Source organism: Schistocerca piceifrons, chromosome 1, assembly GCF_021461385.2.
Source record: "Schistocerca piceifrons isolate TAMUIC-IGC-003096 chromosome 1, iqSchPice1.1, whole genome shotgun sequence".
In the NCBI taxonomy this organism is placed as follows: Eukaryota; Metazoa; Arthropoda; class Insecta; order Orthoptera; family Acrididae; genus Schistocerca; species Schistocerca piceifrons.
Window position 1 is genome coordinate 1075212813 of NC_060138.1, and position 17948 is coordinate 1075230760.

The 17948-nt window shown below is 45.9% G+C and overlaps 1 protein-coding gene across 1 annotated transcript in view; it reads left to right on the forward strand.

Annotated features, from left to right (window-relative positions):
- LOC124777769 overlaps positions 1-17948 on the forward strand; it is a 268850-nt gene that overhangs the window by 243339 nt on the left and 7563 nt on the right. Inside the window, exon 8 of the mRNA XM_047253279.1 lies at positions 1195-1494. Coding sequence (XP_047109235.1) covers positions 1195-1494 — 300 coding nt within the window. The remainder of the gene's footprint in view (positions 1-1194; positions 1495-17948) is intronic.

Genomic DNA, 17948 nt, shown 5'->3' on the forward strand with positions numbered 1-17948 from the left:
CACCGCGGCCGGCGGTTTTCCTCAGCACGGTTGCATCTACCAGCAGAAGAATGCAACGTGTCATACAGCTGGCAGTGTGTATGCTTGGTTCAAAGAGCACCAGGATGAGTTTACTGTGCTCCCCCTGGCTATCAAACTCTCCGAATTTAAACCCAGTCGAGAATCTGTGGGATCATCTCGATCGGGATGTTCGCGCCATGGATCATCAACCGAGAAACCTAGCAAATTCTTATAACGCAGCCATTCATGAACTTCATGTTCCCGAACAACGATGGAATTATTATGAATGATAATGCAGCATGTCAGCGCGCCACACTTGTTCGTGATTGGTTTGAAGAACATTCTGAACAACTCGAGCGAGTGATCTGGCTTCCCAGATCGCTCGACATAGTAGAGACGTCAGTTGCTGCACAAAATACTGCCCTGGCAACACTTCCGCAATTATGGACGAGTATAGAGACAGCATGGCTCAATATTTCTGCAGGAGACATCCAATGATTTCCGGAGCCCATGCAACGTCCAGTTGCTGCACTGCGCCGGGGAGAAGGAGGACAGACACGATCTCTGGAGATATCCCACGGGTATTGCCACCTCATTGTAGATCGACATTACCAGGAGTTGCAAAACACAGGCGACTAATACTAGAGGAGGTCCGCCCGGTTAGCCGTGCGGTCTAACGCACGGCTTTCCGGGCGGGAAGGAGCACCTGGTCCCTGGCCCGAATCCACCCGGCGGATTTGTGTCGAGGTCCGGTGAACCGGCCAGTCTGTGGATGGTTTTTAGGCGGTTTTCCATCTGCCTCGGCGAATGCGGGCTGGTTTCCCTTATTCCGCCTCAGTTACACTATGTCGGCATTTGCTGCGCAAACAAGTTCTCAGCGTACTTGTACACCACCATTACTCTACCACGCAAACATGGGGGTTACACTCGTTTGGTGTGAGACTTTCCCTGGGGGGTCCACCGGGGGCCGGACCGCACAATTACCCTGGGTTAGGTGTGGGGCGGCGGCGGGGTGGACTGCGGTAGTCGTCGTGGGGTTGTGGGCGACTGCGGCTGCGGTGGGGACGGAGCCTCCCCGTCGTTTCTAGGTCCCCGGTTAACATACAATACAATACAATACTAGAGGAGCGTAACTGATGCGATGTATGTCTCTCTTCGGTGTCTTGCCTACTGTGCGCTCCCCACTGTCCGCAGCTTGCCCGGCTTTCACTTTCCCGTGCACTGGCGCCGGAACAGTGAGCTGCCTGCCCGACTACGAGCTGTGCAACGCGGTGGTGTCGTGCGCCGACGCCAGCGACGAGCCGCAGTGGTGCCGCGTGCCGCCCCCGACCGCCGCCGCCTCCCGCCGCCGCCTCCGGCTGCGCGCACGCCCCCGCACGGGCCCGCGCTGCCCCTTCCGCTGCGACAATGGCCGCTGCCGCTCCACCGCCATCCTCTGCTCCGGCCGCGACGGCTGCGGCGACGCCAGCGACGAGGCGCAGTGCAGGGTCTGCAGTAAGTTTCAGCTCCCCATCAAATAACTTCAGTCTCGTATGTAAGCACAGCCAGCGCTCAACCTGGAAGGTATACCTTCCTCGCTATCAAACAGAACAGACAAAATTGTTTTTTGTTTCTTTAATATCATGTTGTTACTAGGTCGCTTTCTGGTCTTTCTGTCAGTTCAGTACAGATTTTGCAATTGATTTTAAACTAACTTCCCAACGAGCTAAAGACTAGTTTTAAACCTAGCTCAGAACAGCGTGACAATAGAATATTAACTCGCATTCTTGGCGCTCTGTCCAGTAGGGTAAGGATGGGGATGAAAACGTTTAGTAACACCTGACAACTAGGCTGCCCCACACAAGCTGTGTGTTCTGTGGATAATACCGGAATGCATTCCAGATGGTCCATGAGCAGACAGGCTTGGCAGAGCAGAGAGAGGGAGACAGAGTAGATAGACAGAACATTCTTGAATGAGATTTTCACTCTGCAGTGGACTGAGCCCTGATATGAATTTTCCTGGCAGATTAAAACTGCCAGGAAGTTACATATCAGCCCACACTCCGCTGCAGAGTGAAAATCTCATTCTGGAAACATCCACCAGGCTGTGGCTAAGCCATGTCTTCGCAATATCCTTTCTTTCAGGAGTGCTGGTTCTGCAAGGTTCACACGAGAGCTTCTGTAAAGTTTGGAAAGTAGGAGACGAGGTACTGGTAGAAGTAAAGCTGTGAGGACGGGACGTGAGTTGTGCTTGGGTAGCTCAGTTGGTAGAGCACTTGCCTGCGAAAGGCAAAGGTCCCGAGTTCGAGTCTCGGTCCGGCACACAGTTTCAATCTGCCAGGAAGTTTCAGAACATTCTTGTCTATCTGCCTGTTTGGTGCAATTTTTGGAAATGATTTTAAATTAACTTCCTGATGAGCTGAAAACTGATTTTAAACATAGCTCAGTAATGGATGGCAATGCAATATTAACCTGTATTCTTGTCAGTATGTTTGGTAGAGGTAGGGTTGGGGGGGGGGGGGGGGGAGCAATGTTGAGTAATGCCTGACATCTAGGCTGCACTGCAAGACCATTGTCCTGTGCAGATGGTATCGGAATGCATTTCAGTGGATGAGTTTGACTGTGCAGAGACAGGGGGAAGAGGAGATGGGTATTACATTTTTGTAGATGGATACAACATTGTTGTCTGTCTTTCTCTTTGGTAATTTTTGCAAATGATTTTAAAGTAACTTTCTGATGGGCTAAAGACTTGAAATTTTAAGTAAAGCTCAAAGGTGGATAACAACCCAATATTAACATTGTTGTTGGTCTGTTTGGTAGGGTTGGGGGTGAAAACGTTTGGTAACATCTGACATCTTGGCTGCCCTGCACGATCGGCGTTTTGAATTTCAGGTGGGTTATAAGCAGGCAGATATGCACGGCAGAGAGAAAGATGAAGAGGAGATGGATATCACATCCTTATTTGTATTTATCTTTGTTACAGTTTTTGCAATTGATTTTAAACCAACTTCACTATGAGCTAAGGACTTGAAATACTTAACATAGTTCAGAACTGGATGACAATGCAAGTCTTGTGTGGGGCAGAGGGTATTTTGTTTACCACTGGCATTTCCCCCCACTTTCTGTCCCAGTCGCAAATGGTTTGCTGGAAGAACAAATGCTTGTAAGCCATAAATGCTCAAATCTCTCTAATTTTTACTTTCAGTCTTCTTGTGAGATATGCTTAGCTGAAGTAACGTTTAGCCAGGAGAAGAGAAATAGAAATAAAGCTGAACTTTACCACATTGTAAATTTCACACACTCAAGACAAAAAGTAGAAAATAATTTTAAATAAAAATGAATTTTTAATTGGCCATATTTTGAATTGGACTGAAAAATAAAAAAAAATTCTCATAATCTCATACAGACTCCGAGTCCCACACAGATTGACCACAAAATTTGTCACTGTCAATTTTAAATAGCTTTGGAAGTACTTGTGAGATTTAAAGCGGAAAACGTGCGGTGCACGGAATGCGTGTGTGTGTGAAATCTTAGCGGACTTAACTGCTAAGGTCATCAGTCCCTAAGCTTACAGACTACTTAACCTAAATTATCCTAAGGACAAACACACACACCCATGCCCCAGGGAGGACTCGAACCTCCGCCGGGATCAGCCGCACAGTCCATGACTGCAGCACCCTAGACCTCTCGGTTAATCCCGCGCAGCACGGAATGCGTACCTGGTGCATAATAGTTCACCCCTCAACTGATACACTGCTTATTAACTGATGTCCGAATATTCAGTCTCCTTACTGAAATCAATTGAATGTGACCGACATTTTTTTTTGTTTCAAATCTTACAGGTATTTTTACAGCTATTTAAAAGTCGCAGTCAAAAATTTTGAGGACTACTTCTGTGGGATTAGGATTCTGTATGGGGCTTGGAGAAATTATTTTGTACTTTTTAGTCCGATATAAAAACGCGTTATATCATTCACTCTCATGTAAATAATATTTCTTACCATCCTTGTGATAATCATCATCTCATAAGTTGCGATTTTTTAAACATCTTCATATGACACACTTATTTTTTAAGAAAAACGTCATGCCAGTTGTCGATAATAAAATTTACTGCAGACAAACATTGTTTTGTACATTTTAGTGTTGACAAGGTAATATATTTTACTACTTGACAACGATCACATATGGTCTCTTTCATGCTATTTCGAGCCATTGGTTTTCTATCAATGTAAGCTGATTTACACTGAGGTGGTACAAGTCATCGGATATCTCCTGATACCTTGTTGGACATCCTTTCGCGTGTCGCAGCAACTTGATGTGACATGGATTCAAAAAATCGTTGGAAATCCCCTGCAGAAACACTGAGACATGTTGCCTCTATAGCCGTCCATAATTGCGAAAGTTTTGCGGGTTGGGGTTCTGTGCACAAACTGGTCTTTCGATTATGTCCCATAAATGTTCAATGGGATTCATGTCATGTGATCCGGGTGGCCAAATCATTCGCTCGAACTGTCCAGAATGTTCTTCAAACAAATCGCGAACAACTGTGGCCCAGTAACATCGCGCACTGCCATCCATAATAATTTCATCGTTGTTTGGGAACGTGAAGTCCACGAATGGCTAGAAATGGTTTCCAAGTAGTCGAACATAAGCATTTCCAGTCAATTATCGGGCCAGTTGGACCAGAGGACGTAGTCGATCCCATGTTAACACAGCCAACACGATTATGGGGTCACCAGCAGTTTGCACAGTGCCTTGTTGACAACTTGGGCCCATGGCTTCGTGGCATCTGTGCCACACTTGAAACCTACCACCTGCTCTTGCCAACTGAAATCGGGACTCATCTGACCAGGCCACAGTTCTCCTTTCGTTTAGGGTCCAAGTGATACGGTCACGAGCCCACGAGACGCGCTGCAGGCGATGTCGTGGTGTTACCAATGGCACTCGTGTCGGTCGTCTGCTGCCATAGTCCGTCAACGCCAAATTTCACCGAACTGTCCCAACGGATAGCCGGCCGGGGTGGCCGATCGGTTCTAGACTCTACAGCCTTGACCCGCGCGACCGATACGGTCGCAGGTTCGAATCCTGCCTCGGGCATGGGTGTGTGTGATGTCCTTAGGTTAGTTAGGTTTAAGTAGTTCTAAGTTCTAGGCGACTGATGACCTCAGAAGTTAAGTCCCATAGTGCTCAGAGCCATTTGAACCATTTTTTTCCCAACGGATACTTCCCTCGTACGTCCCACATTGATTTCTGTTGTTATTTCATGCAGTTTTGCTTGTCTGTTGGCACTGACAACTCAAAGCAAACGCCGCTGCTCTCGGTCGTTAAGTGAAGACCATCGGTCACTGCGTTGTCCGTGGTGAGGGGTAATGCCTGAAATTTGGAATTCTCGGTACACTCTTGTCACCGTCGATCTCGGAATATTGAATTCACTAACGATTTCCGAAATGGAATGTCCCATGCACCTAGCTCCGCGTTCAAAGTCTATTAATTCGCGTCGTGCGGCTATAATCACGTCGGAAATCTTTTCTCGTGAATCACCCGTGTACAAATGACAGCTCCGCCAATGCATTGCCGGTTTAGATCTTGTGTGCCCCATGCTACCGCCATCTGTATATGTGCATACCCTACCCTATGACTTTTTGTCACCTCGGTGTATACCTGCGACGTAACCCTCTGGCCAACGTTACGGGCGCTATGTATTCGAAACGCACCTATCAAATGTGCTAGCTGAATGCTGGTGGCACTTTGGAACTCACAAGCGTTTCCTTCCGCTGATTCATGCGATTTCTTACAGCCAGTATCTGCAGTGCTCGACGGTCTTTGTCCGTCAGCACATCAGATCTTTCTGGTCTTAGTGTAACTGTGATTGTGTTTTCATCTCACAGTTACGTCATGTACAGTCGAATTCTGGCAAAATAGTCATGTGTGGGATAAGCAGCTTTGGCCGCTCTCTCTATGCATACACACTAAGGTGACATAAGTCATGGGATACGTTCTAACACCGTGTCGGATCTCCCTTTGTCTGGCGTAGTGTCCCTAAGCTTACACACTACTTAACCTAAGTTAGCCTACGGACAAACACACACAGCCATGCCCGAGGGAGGACTCGAACCTCCGCCGGGATCAGCCGCTGCAGCAAGTCGACGTGGCATGGAATCAACAAGTCGCTGAAAGTCCCCTGCGAAAGTATTGATCCTTGATACTCTAGAGCCTTCCATAATTGCAAAAGTGTTGACAGTCCAGGATTCTGTGCACGAACTGAACTCTCGATTACGTCCTACAAATATCCGATGCGATTCATATCGGGAGATCTGGGTGGCTAAACCATTGGCTCGAATGGCTCAGAATGTCCTCCAAACCAATCACGAACAATTTTGGCACAGTGACATCACTCATTGTCAACCACAAAAATTCCATCTCTTGCTCGGGAACGAATGACTGCAAATGGTTTCCATGTAGCCAAACAAAACCATTTCGTCTCAATGATCGGTTCAGTTGTACCAGAGGACCCAGCCTGTTCCATGTAAACAAAGCCTTCACCATTACTGAGCCACCACCAGGTTGCATAGCGCCTTGTTGACAACTTCAGTTCAAAATGTTCAAATGTGTTCAAAATGGCTCTGAGCACTATGGGACTTAACATCTGAGGTCATCAGTCCCCTAGAACTGAGAACTACTTAAACCTAACTAACCTAGGGACATCACACACATCCATGCCCGAGGCAGAATTCGAACCTGCGACCGTAGCGGTCGCGCGGTTCCAGACTGTAGCGCCTAGAACCGCTCGGCCACCCTGGCCGGCTTCAAATGTGTGTGAAGTCTTATGGGACTTAACTGCTAAGGTCATCAGTCCCTAAGCTTACACGCTACTCAACCTAATTTATCCTAGGGACAAACACACACACCCGTGCCCGAGGGAGGACTCGAACCTCCGCCGGGACCAGCCGCACAGCCCATGACTGCAGCGCCTGAGACCGCTCGGCTAATCCCGAGCGGCTGACAACTTGAGTCCATAGCTACGTGGGTTCTGCGCTACACTTCGACCCTACCAGCAGCTCACCTCTTACCAGATAAAATCGGGACTCATCTGACAAGACTACGGTTTTCCAGGCATCTAGGGTCCAACAAATACGATCACGAGCCTAGGTGAGGCGCTGCAGGCGACTTCATGATGTTACCAAAGGCACTTGCGTAGGTCATCAGCTCCCACAACCCGTCAACGCCAAATTTCGTCACACCATCCTACAGGAAACGCTCGTCGTACGTCCCACAGTGATCTCTGTTGTTATTTCACGCACTGTTTCTTATCTGCTAGCAACTCTACGCAAACGCCGCTGCTCTTGACCGTTAAGTGACAGCCGTCGGCCACTGCGTTGTCCATGGTGTGAGGTAACGCCTGATATGTGATATTCTCGACATTGTGGCTGTCTGAATGTTGAATTCTCTAACGATTTCCGAAATGGAATTTCCTGCATCTAGCTCCAACTGTCATTCTGTGTTCTAAGACTCTCAATTCCAGTTGTGCGGCCATACGCACTTCGGAAACCTTTCCATATGAAGCATCTGTGTACAAGTAACAGCTCCGCCTATGCCTTGCCGTTTTATTGGTTGTGCATATCACTGTTCCATGACTTGTCATCTCAGTGTAGGCTCTCTGAAACCGGTCACTTTGGAGCGCTGCAAATTGTGTAGAACTGCTACCAGGCGGTTATGTAACCAATCACTGGTGACTGCTGTATGACGGTGGTCGACGTAGAGACGTGACCGAGTGTCAGAAACAACTGGGTAAAAGTCTAGAATAGGCCCAATGGCGTACTTACGTGTTTCGTGCAGAAATGTTGTCAGCGCTTGCCGTGAGGTATGGTGGGAACAAAAGAAGATGAGTCAGATGTTTGTGTTACGCAACCAATTAGAGAGCAGCGGGAAGACGACGTGTTTCGAAATAATAGATTCGGAAGAAAGAGTGAAACACTGCTGTAGACGACGATTATAAATTTAATCGCTCCTCGTTTCAGTTGCAGTTGTTTAAACTGTGCTAGTATCTGCAAACCAAGGACAGCGCCGCAACTCACGATATATTCGAAAGAGAAATTAAACATTTCTCTGCTCTGTGTTGCTACGCAATCGATCAGCGCTTGCACACTAAATGGATCAATGTTTTCTAATTAAATCATGAGACAAAACAGGTGCATCAGTCCGTATTAATGTGTCGAACGTGTGACCGTATTATTACTAAACATTGATCCACCTACCGTCTGCCACGACTGAATTAAAAAAACAACGATCGACTTACTCAAAGTGGCGGCTTTCGCTGCTCTTCCAAATGATCCCATCCCTACAAACATTTGATTCTTTAAGAGTCATTTCACCAACACATTTGATACATTTTCGTGTCTCTGCACATAATCCATGAGACGAGCACCAGCGGACGAAGTCACCGTGCAGAACTAAAACACTTAAATTAGTCCATTTTGTAGCACTCGCTGCCATAACCATAAAATATTTCTCCAAAACTCATTAATATACCGAAAAATAGCAAATAAAACAATGGTTGCGATTTCGGAGCTAGAAATACATTGCCTCTGTTCTCGCCTCTCATTGCTTATGTCAATGAATCATACCATAGACTACGCGAAACTGACGCGTTGCCAAACTATGAGACGTAGAAAGAATCGCCGTGACTGTCGCTGGTCCTGATCTAGACTTTAGCCAACAAGCTGTCGTGTTTGGATCTGCCCATGACCGCATCGTGAAGTCGCTCGTATGGAATCATTGCCGCAAAATGGGTTGACGTGCAAATGGCATTTGCCTCGCCCCAGTCTCGAGAAATATAGCTAAATTATGGGGAATCTAGTAAAGCAACTCGAGAACTGTTGAAATGTGCTAGCTTCTCTTGTTAGGGTAAGCAAAGCAATGCTATGTTGGTATAAGAAATTCCCACGGGTACTAGAATACACAGTAGGGGTCACATGCAGACAGATTGTGACCTATGACGTCACTGGGAATCCTCTGGTCATCTACATCTACATGATTACTCTGCAATTCACATTTAAGTGCTTGGCAGAGGGTTCGTCGAACCACAATCATAGTATCTCTCTACCATTCCACTCCCGAACAGCGCGCGGGAAAAACGAACACTTAAACCTTTCTGTTAGAGCTCTGATTTCTCTTATTTTATTTTGATGATCATTCCTACCTATGTAGGTTGGGCTCAACAAAATATTTTCGCATTCGGAAGAGAAAGTTGGTGACTGAAATTTCGTAAATAGATCTCGCCGCGACGAAAAACGTCTTTCCTTTAATGACTTCCATCCCAACTCGCGTATCATATCTGCCACACTCACTCCCCTATTATGTGATAATACTAAACGAGCTGCCCTTTTTTGCACCCTTTCGATGCCCTCCGTCAATCCCACCTGGTAAGGATCCTACACCGCGCAGCAATATTCTAACAGAGGACGAAAGAGTGTAGTGTAAGCTGTCTCTTTAGTTGACTTGTTGCATCTTCTAAGTGTACTGCCAATGAAATGCAACCTTTGGCTCGCCTTCAACACAATATTATCTATGTGGTCTTTCCAACTGAAGTTGTTCGTAATTTTAACACCCAGGTACTTAGTTGAATTGACATCCTTGACAATTGTACTATTTATCGAGTAATCGAATTCCAACGGATTTCTTTTGGAACTCATGTGGATCACCTCACACTTTTCGTTATTTTGCGTCAACTGCCACCTGCCACACCATACAGCAATCTTTTCTAAATCGCTTTGCAACTGATACTGGTCTTCGGTTGACCTTACTATACGGTAAATTACAGCATCACCTGCAAACAACCTAAGACAACTGCTCAGATTGTCACCCAAGTCATTTATATAGATCAGGAACAGCAGAGGTCCCAGGACGCTTCCCTGGGGAACACCTGATATCACTTCAGTTTTACTCGATGATTTGCCGTCTATTACTACGAACTGCGACCTTCCTGACAGGAAGTCGCACAATTAAGACTGTACCCCATAGGGCCGCAGTTTGATTAGAAGTCGCTTGTGAGGAACGGTGTCAAAAGCTTTCCGGAAATCTAGAAATACGGAATGAACTGAGATCACCTGTCGATAGCGGCCGTTACTTCGTGCGAATAAAGAGCTAGCTGCGTTGCACAAGAACGATGTTTTCTGAAACCATGCTGATTACGTATCAATAGATCGTTCCCTTCGAGGTGATTCATAATGTTTGAATACAATATATGCTCCAAAACCCTACTGCAAACCGACGTCAATGATATAGGTCTGTAGTTCGATGGATTACTCCTACTACCCTTCTTAAACACTGGTGCGACCTGCGCAATTTTCCAATCTGTAGGAACAGATCAATCGGTGAGTGAGCGGTTGTATATGATTGCTAAGTAGGGAGCTATTGTATCAGCGTAATCTGAAAGGAACCTAATCGGTATACAATCTGGACAAGAAGACTTGCCCGTATCAAGCGATTTGAGTTGCTTCGCAACCCCTAAGGTATCTACTTCTAAGAAACTCATGCTAGCAGCTGTTCGTGTTTCAAATTCTGGAGTATTCCATTCGTCTACCCTGGTGAAGGAATTTCGGAAAACTGCTTCCAATAACTCCGCTTTAGCGGCACAGTCGTCGGTAACAGTACAATCGGCACTGCGCAGCGAAGGTATTGACTGAGTCTTGCCGTTTGTGTGCTTTACAAACGACCAGAATTTCTTCGGATTTTCTAAAAAAATTTCGAGACAATGTTTCGTTGTGGAACCGATTAAATGCATCTCGCATTGAAGTCCGTGCCAAATTTCGCGCGTCTGTAAAATTTTGCCAATCTTCGGGATTTCGCATTCTTCTGTACTTCGCATGCGTTTTCCGTTGCCTCTGCAACAGCGTTCGGACCTGTTTTGTGTACCATGGGGGATCAGTTCCATCTCTTACCAATTTATGAGGTATGAATCTCTCAATTGCTGTTGCTGCTATATCTTTGAATTTGAGCCACATCTCGTCTACATTTGCGTAGTCAGTTCGGAAGGAATCGAGATTGTCTCTTAGGAAGGCTTCTAATAACACTTCATCCGCTTTTTTAAATAAAATTATTTTGCGTTTGTTTCTGGTGGATTTGGAAGAAACGGTATTGAGCCTAGCTACAACAACCTTGTGATTACTAATCGCTGTATCAGTCATGATGCTCTCTATTAGCTCTAAATTGTTTGTGGCTAAGAGATCAAGTGTGTTTTCGCAACCATTTACAATTCGCGTGGGTTCGTGGACTAACTGCTCGAAATAATTTTCGGTGAAAGCATTTAGGACAATCTCGGAAGATGTTTTCTGCCTACCACCGGCTTTGAACAAGTATTTCACTGCCGCATTGCAGTGAAGTTTATAGGCACACTGCGCACACATATCCTAATTCATACAAAGATACGAATGTAATCGAGATTTTTCCATATTATTATTAGTATTGTTGTTGTTACTAGTACTATAAAGCTATATATTAGACTATTTTTTCTGTATTCAGTGAAGTGCTAGTGTAAGGCTCCGAAGAACATCAAACTTTTTCACCATCTCGGAGGGAAATACTTTTTTCTGAGTGAAGAGGCTCACGCAGGTTTGGACCGCATAGACTGGTAGTACAGAAAGACCGACAGTACTGTCATTTTAAATTCTTGAAATGTATTAACAGGATTTATTTTTCTATTCTGGAATGTTATGTTACGACTTTTTTGTTTGGTTTTCTTTCAGTTTTTGTCTTTGTTCATTCTGAGTTCGCTTACTAGCTTTGTATTTTTTTTTTCTTGTTGATGAAACATATTGCAAAAAATGGTTCAAATGGCTTTGGGCACTATGGGACTTGACATCTGGGGTCATCAGACCCTTGGAACTTAGAACTACTTAGACTTAACAAACCTAAGGACATCACACACATCCATACCCAAGGCAGGATTCGAACCTGCGACTGTAGCAGTAGTGCAGTTCCCGACTGAAGCGCCTAGAACAGCTAAACATATTGCAGCAAAGTCCTCCAGTCCTAGGTACTTCTCATTTATTACGTCAATTACTCTTACAAAAACTTTTGGGATACAGTCAATGAAACTGACGTGGAATTGTTGAAATTCTGTTTCCATTATCAAAATGAGTTTCATAAAACTTTCCGTTGGCTTCATTAAGGATCTTCTTCAAATTGTGTGAAGCCAGTTCTTTCACACAACGTTTGCACGATCAGTTATTTTAACATACAAATGTGCTAATTCGGGATGTTTGCGTTTAACTCTATAAGCAACATATCCTGCAATCATCTCTGGCCTCTCAACAGATACCCCTCCGTTGTGGTTGCACCTAAGTTACGGCTATCTGTATTGCTGAAGCACGCAAGCCTCCCCACCGACGGCAAGGTCCATGGTTCATGAGGGGAGAGCTAATGACTTAAAAATTCACGAAGGGTTAAGCACAAGACAACCCCATATACAAAATTAACCATTTTAATTATACAAAATCCATAAAAACAGATTTAAGTCGACTACTCAATTTTCGAGTGCTACACTCGTGAAAAAAGTTGAAATATACACCGTCATAAATGATGAAGACATTGAGTGAGATACTTTGCTTTGCACATCATTGATAAGTTTATTCTAACCTGATGAACAATTTGTCAGATCCAATCTTACATAATCCGAAAAATGAGCATCAGTCAGTTTAATTCTGCACTTACACTACCCTGTGTTCATCGCTGAAAAAGCTGCATCGCACAGATAAGTTGATCCAAAAAACTATAAAACATATGACGTCACTTTTACAGCATTAGAGCAGCTTATTACATTCAATAATTTCCAAAATTTATCTTCATTTTTTTCTGACTTTACGGAAACGTTATTTTGAAATCAAATTACTTCCTCTTCAAGTACAGTCTCAGTATGAGAGAAAAGAGTACTTATTTTACTTACAATATCTTCCACGCCCCTTTTTGGAAAGCTTGAGCTATGAAAACTACAACTGGTTCCATTGCCTTGAAATCTGAAAATGGGTTTTCGAAGTCTATCTTCAGTGCTGTCAGGTTGTTTATATACTTCTCTGCAGCTTCTTGACCCAATGATGTTTGTTGATCGGACAGTTCTGAGTGTTTATGAGGAAAGTGACTCACATTTAATTTCTGTGACTGTGGGCGAGGAAAGACTGTTGCTTGGCGCGAGCGTTAAAGGAAATGAATACGGAGGGAGACGAAAGAGGTGGAATCAGTGTCGTCACATTTACCTCCTAGAAATACCATGTGAACACTCAAAGTCACCAACTTTGTATTTAAACAGTTTTTGAACAAAAGTTTAGAAAAATCGATTCTTAAAGTTATGGCGATCGACCGGTCGATCGCAATCGACGGGTTGAGTACCCCTGCTCTACATCATCAATGAGTGGCTTCGCCCGGGTATGCATACCTCAAGCAGCCAGGATTCTCCTCGCCGAGTTGAGGACATTCTCAATGCTAGAGTCGGTGCTACGACAATATTAAGGTGACGTTACGGTAGGTATGGGAAAAACTGACCGGTTAAAACCGATACCGCTAATTTAGTTCTGAATAACCGGTATTCTTCGGTATTTGTTCGGTCTCGGTTATATCAGGCTTTTTCTTTTTTTACTAATAACCGAGTAAAGTAAACGGAATATCCATTTTGAATAGCAGCACTTCTAAAAATCTTCCTTTTTAAATAAAACTTTTTTTTAAAGAAAACAGTTACACTTATTCATAAAATTTCCATTTCTTTCATATTTCGGATGGCTACAGAAAATGAGAAAATCCATCAGCACGATAACAACGCCTACAGTTAAAAACTAATCAGCCAGAACGTCATGACCACCCACCTAATAGCTAATAGCCGGTATGTCCACCTTTGACACGGATAACAGCGGCGACGCCTCGTGTTACGGAAGCAGTGTGGTGTTAGTAGGTCGCTGGGGGCAGTTGGCACCACATCTTCAAGCACTAGTCACCTAGTTCTCGTAAATTTCGGGAAGGGGGCCGATTAGCTGTGACGCCACGTTCAATCACATACCTGATGTGTTGGATTGGGTTCCGATCTGACGAGCTGGGGGCCAGCACATCAATTGGAGCTCGCCACGGTATTCCTCGAGCCAGTCATTCACACTCGTGGTCTTGTGACATGGCACATTGTCTTGTTGAAAAATGCCACTGCCGTCGGGAAACATGCTCGTCATGAAGGGGTGTACGTGATCTGCATCTAGTGTATGATACTCCTTGGCCGTCATGGAGCCTTGCACTAACTTCACTGGTCCCATGGAAGCCCACGTTAGTTTTCCTCAGAGCAAGATGGAGCCGCCGCCAACTTGTCTCCGTCCAGCAGTACAGGTGTCACGTTGCTGTTCCCTTGGAAGGCGACGGATTCTAGCCCTCCCATCGGCATGATGAAGAAGGTACCGGGATTCCTCGGACCATGCAACGCTCTGCTACTGCGCCAACGTCCAGTTCCGACGCTCACGTGGCCATTTCATTCGTACTTGCCGATGTCGTGGTGTTAACATTGGCACTTGCAAAGGTCGGCTGCGAAGGTCCATCGTTAGTAGTGTTCGGTGCATTGTGTCCGCGACAGTTCTGTGCTGTTTTACCGTTATGCCTAGCTTCCAACATCCGTCATCTGTAATGATGGATGGTCGTCCGAACCAGCCTACGATGTCCGACATCTGTAATGAGGGAGGCCGCTCGACCTCACGACGTCTGGACGTTGTTTCACGTTGATTTCGCCACGTGTTGAAGACACCCACCACATCACTCCTCGACCATCCGACAACTCGTGCAGTTTCCCAGACGCTCATGCCAACCCTCCGAGTCATCACAATCTGCCCTCGGTCAAACTGAGATACACTACTGGCCATTAAAATTGCTACACCAAGAAGAAATGCAGATGGTAAACGGGTATTAATTGGATAAATATATTATACTAGAACTGACATGTGACTATATTTTCACGCAATTTGGGTGCATAGATCCTGAGAAATCAGTACCCAGAACAACCACCTCTGGCCGTAATAACGGCCTTGATTCGCCTGGGCATTGAGTCAAACAGAGGTTGGATGGCGTGTACAGGTACAGTTGCCAATGCAGCTTTAACATGATACCAAAGTTCATCAAGAGTAGAGACTGGCGTATTGTAACGACCCAGTTGCTCGGCCACCATTGACCAGACGTTTTCAATTGGTGGGAGATCTGGAGAATGTGCTGGCCAGGGCAGCATTCGAACATTTTCTGTATCCAGAAAGGCCCGTACAGGACCTGCAACATGCGGTCGTGCATTATCCTGCTGAAATGTAGGGTATCGCAGGGATCGAATGAAGGGTAGAGCCACGGGTCATAACACAACTGAAATGTAACGTCCGCTGTCAGTGCGAACAAGAGATGATCGAGACATGTAACCAATGGCACGTAATACCATCACGCCGAGTGATACGCCAGTATGGCGATGACGAATACACGCTTCCAATGTGCGTTCATCGCGATGTCGCCAAACTCGGATGCGACCATCATGATGCTGTAAACAGAACCTGGATTCATCCGAAAAAGTGACGTTTTGCCATTCGTGCACCCAGGTTCGTCGTTGAGTACACTATCGCAGGCGCTCCTGCCTGTGTTGCAGCGTCAAGGGTAGCCGCAGGCATCGTCTCTGAGCTGATAGTCCATGCTGCTGCAAACGTCGTCGAACTGTTCGTGCAGATGGTTGTTGTCTTGCAAACGTCCTCATCTGTTGACTCAGAGATCGAGACGTGGCTGCACGATCCGTTACAGTCATGCGGGTAAGATGCCTGTCATCTCGACTGCTAGTGATACTAGGCCGTTGGGATCCAGCACGGCGTTCCGTATTACCCTTCAGAACCCACCGATTCCATATTCTGCTAATAGTCATTGGATGTCGACCAACGCGAACAGCAATGTCGCGATACGATAAACCGCAATCGCGAAAGGCTACAATCCGACCTTTATCAAAGTCGGAAACGTGATGGTACGCGTTTCTTCTCCTTACACGAGGCATCACAACAACGTTTCACCAGGCAACATCGGTCAACTGCTCTTTGTGGATGAGGAGTCGGTTGGAAACTTTACTCATGTCAGCACGTTGTAGGTGTCGCCACCGGCACCAACCTTGTGTGAATGCTCCGAAAAGCTAATCATTTGCATATCACAGGATCTTCTTCGTGTCGGTTAAGTTTCGCTTCTGTAGCACATCTTCGTGGTGTAGCAATTTTAATGGCCAGTAGTGTAGATAGCTCGCCTGTCCCGTGCTGCACTTGGACAACACGCTCACTGATATTACATGCACCGTGCGTGCGTCTGACTAGCAGTCATTTCCCACTGCTTTCTTAATAGAGGTGTAGCCCCTCCACGCCCACGCCGGCATGGTGGCCAACTCAATAGGTCTACTGCCATATCTGCATAAGGTTAGGTTAGGTTAGGTTAGTGTTGTTTAACGTCCCGTCGACAACGAGGTCATTAAAGACGGAGCGCAAGCTCGGGTTAGGGAAGGATTGGGAAGGAAATCGACCGTGCCCTTTCAAAGGAACCATCCCGGCATTTGCCTGAAACGATTTAGGGAAATCACGGAAAACCTAAATCAGGATGGCTGGAGACGGGATTGAACCGTCGTCCTCCCGAATGCGAGTCCAGTGTGCATAAGGGTTAGTTTCCACTAGAGTGAGGTGTCGCAGGATGTGGGTGCAGCGATGTTTGCGTACGTCTGCTTACGTTAACCATTAATACGTGCTCATCTGGAGATAGCGGTTTGAAGGACAGAGGAAAAAAAGTGCCAAGGCAAGAGCCAAGGGAAAAAAAGCTCTGCGATAGTTAGGTCGGGTGGTAAGAGCAGTAGCGGATTTCTTTCTGCCTGCAAAACGTCATGCAAGGGTAGGCTTTGTAAGTAGTGGATATCATGCATGTCGATACCTCTGACTTTGTGTGGTGCTGTTGCTCGGCGGCTGCCGCTGGGTGCCGGTGCTGAACTCTCGATCAGCGTCAGCCACCTGCAACAGTTAGGTTTATCATCGTTTTTGTGTCCGATAGGTCATATATAGGATTCGCTGTGTAGGGTGATGTTGGCGATTTATTTGTGCATCAGTGGGCGAGCTCGTCGGTTTCCCTGCTGTGGCCTGTTGATCGCCTCTAATAGCAGCTGGGAATTTCCAGTCAGCGTTGCTGATATGCAGGGGCTTGCCTACGTCTGTCGCTTGTAGATGTATGTTAGCTCGCCATAGGTGGTTTGCCCTAGCTAGTAGTGTCTTTGGCTGCTTATGCTTCCACCTATGGTTGTGATCTGGGTTTCCCAAAGTAAGGATGAAAGGACTTTTCGAGTCTCTAGAGTTCCTATACAGTCATGTGGCGTGTTTTTGAATACTTCCTTGAGGGTTTCAAGGCGGTATTCTTTGTGAAGATCCAAGGTGCGTGTGTAGCGTGGAGCGTTGCTAATGATTCTTAGCACTTTGTTCTGTATGATCTGCAGGCAGGGGAGTCTTGTAGGAACTGCATATCCCCAGACGGGACATGCGTACGTCATCAGAGCTCTAATCAGTGTCATGTATATGGACCTTGACAACCTCCTATTCAGTGTACTTTCTCTGTTGAACATTGGGTAGAGTTGTTTGAGCCTCGCGTGTGCTTTGTTGGCAACGTATTCGATGTGGTCCCCCCATAAGTTTCCGGTCCAGCCAGACACCAAGATATCTGACTTTCTCTCGGAAAAGTATTCGGCTTGTGTGTAGCTCTATCTGTCTACTGTGTTGATATTTGCCCAGTAGTTTCGGTCTGCGTGTAAACAGAACTGCTTCGCACATGTCGACGTTTAATTTAATACGCCATCGTTCCAACCAAGGCTCGGAAGCTCTGAGTGCCGTCTGTATTCGTGAATTAATGTTCGACGGTTTCCAATCTTGCGCAAGGATGGCTGTGTCATCCGCGTAGATGGCTAACGTCGTGTT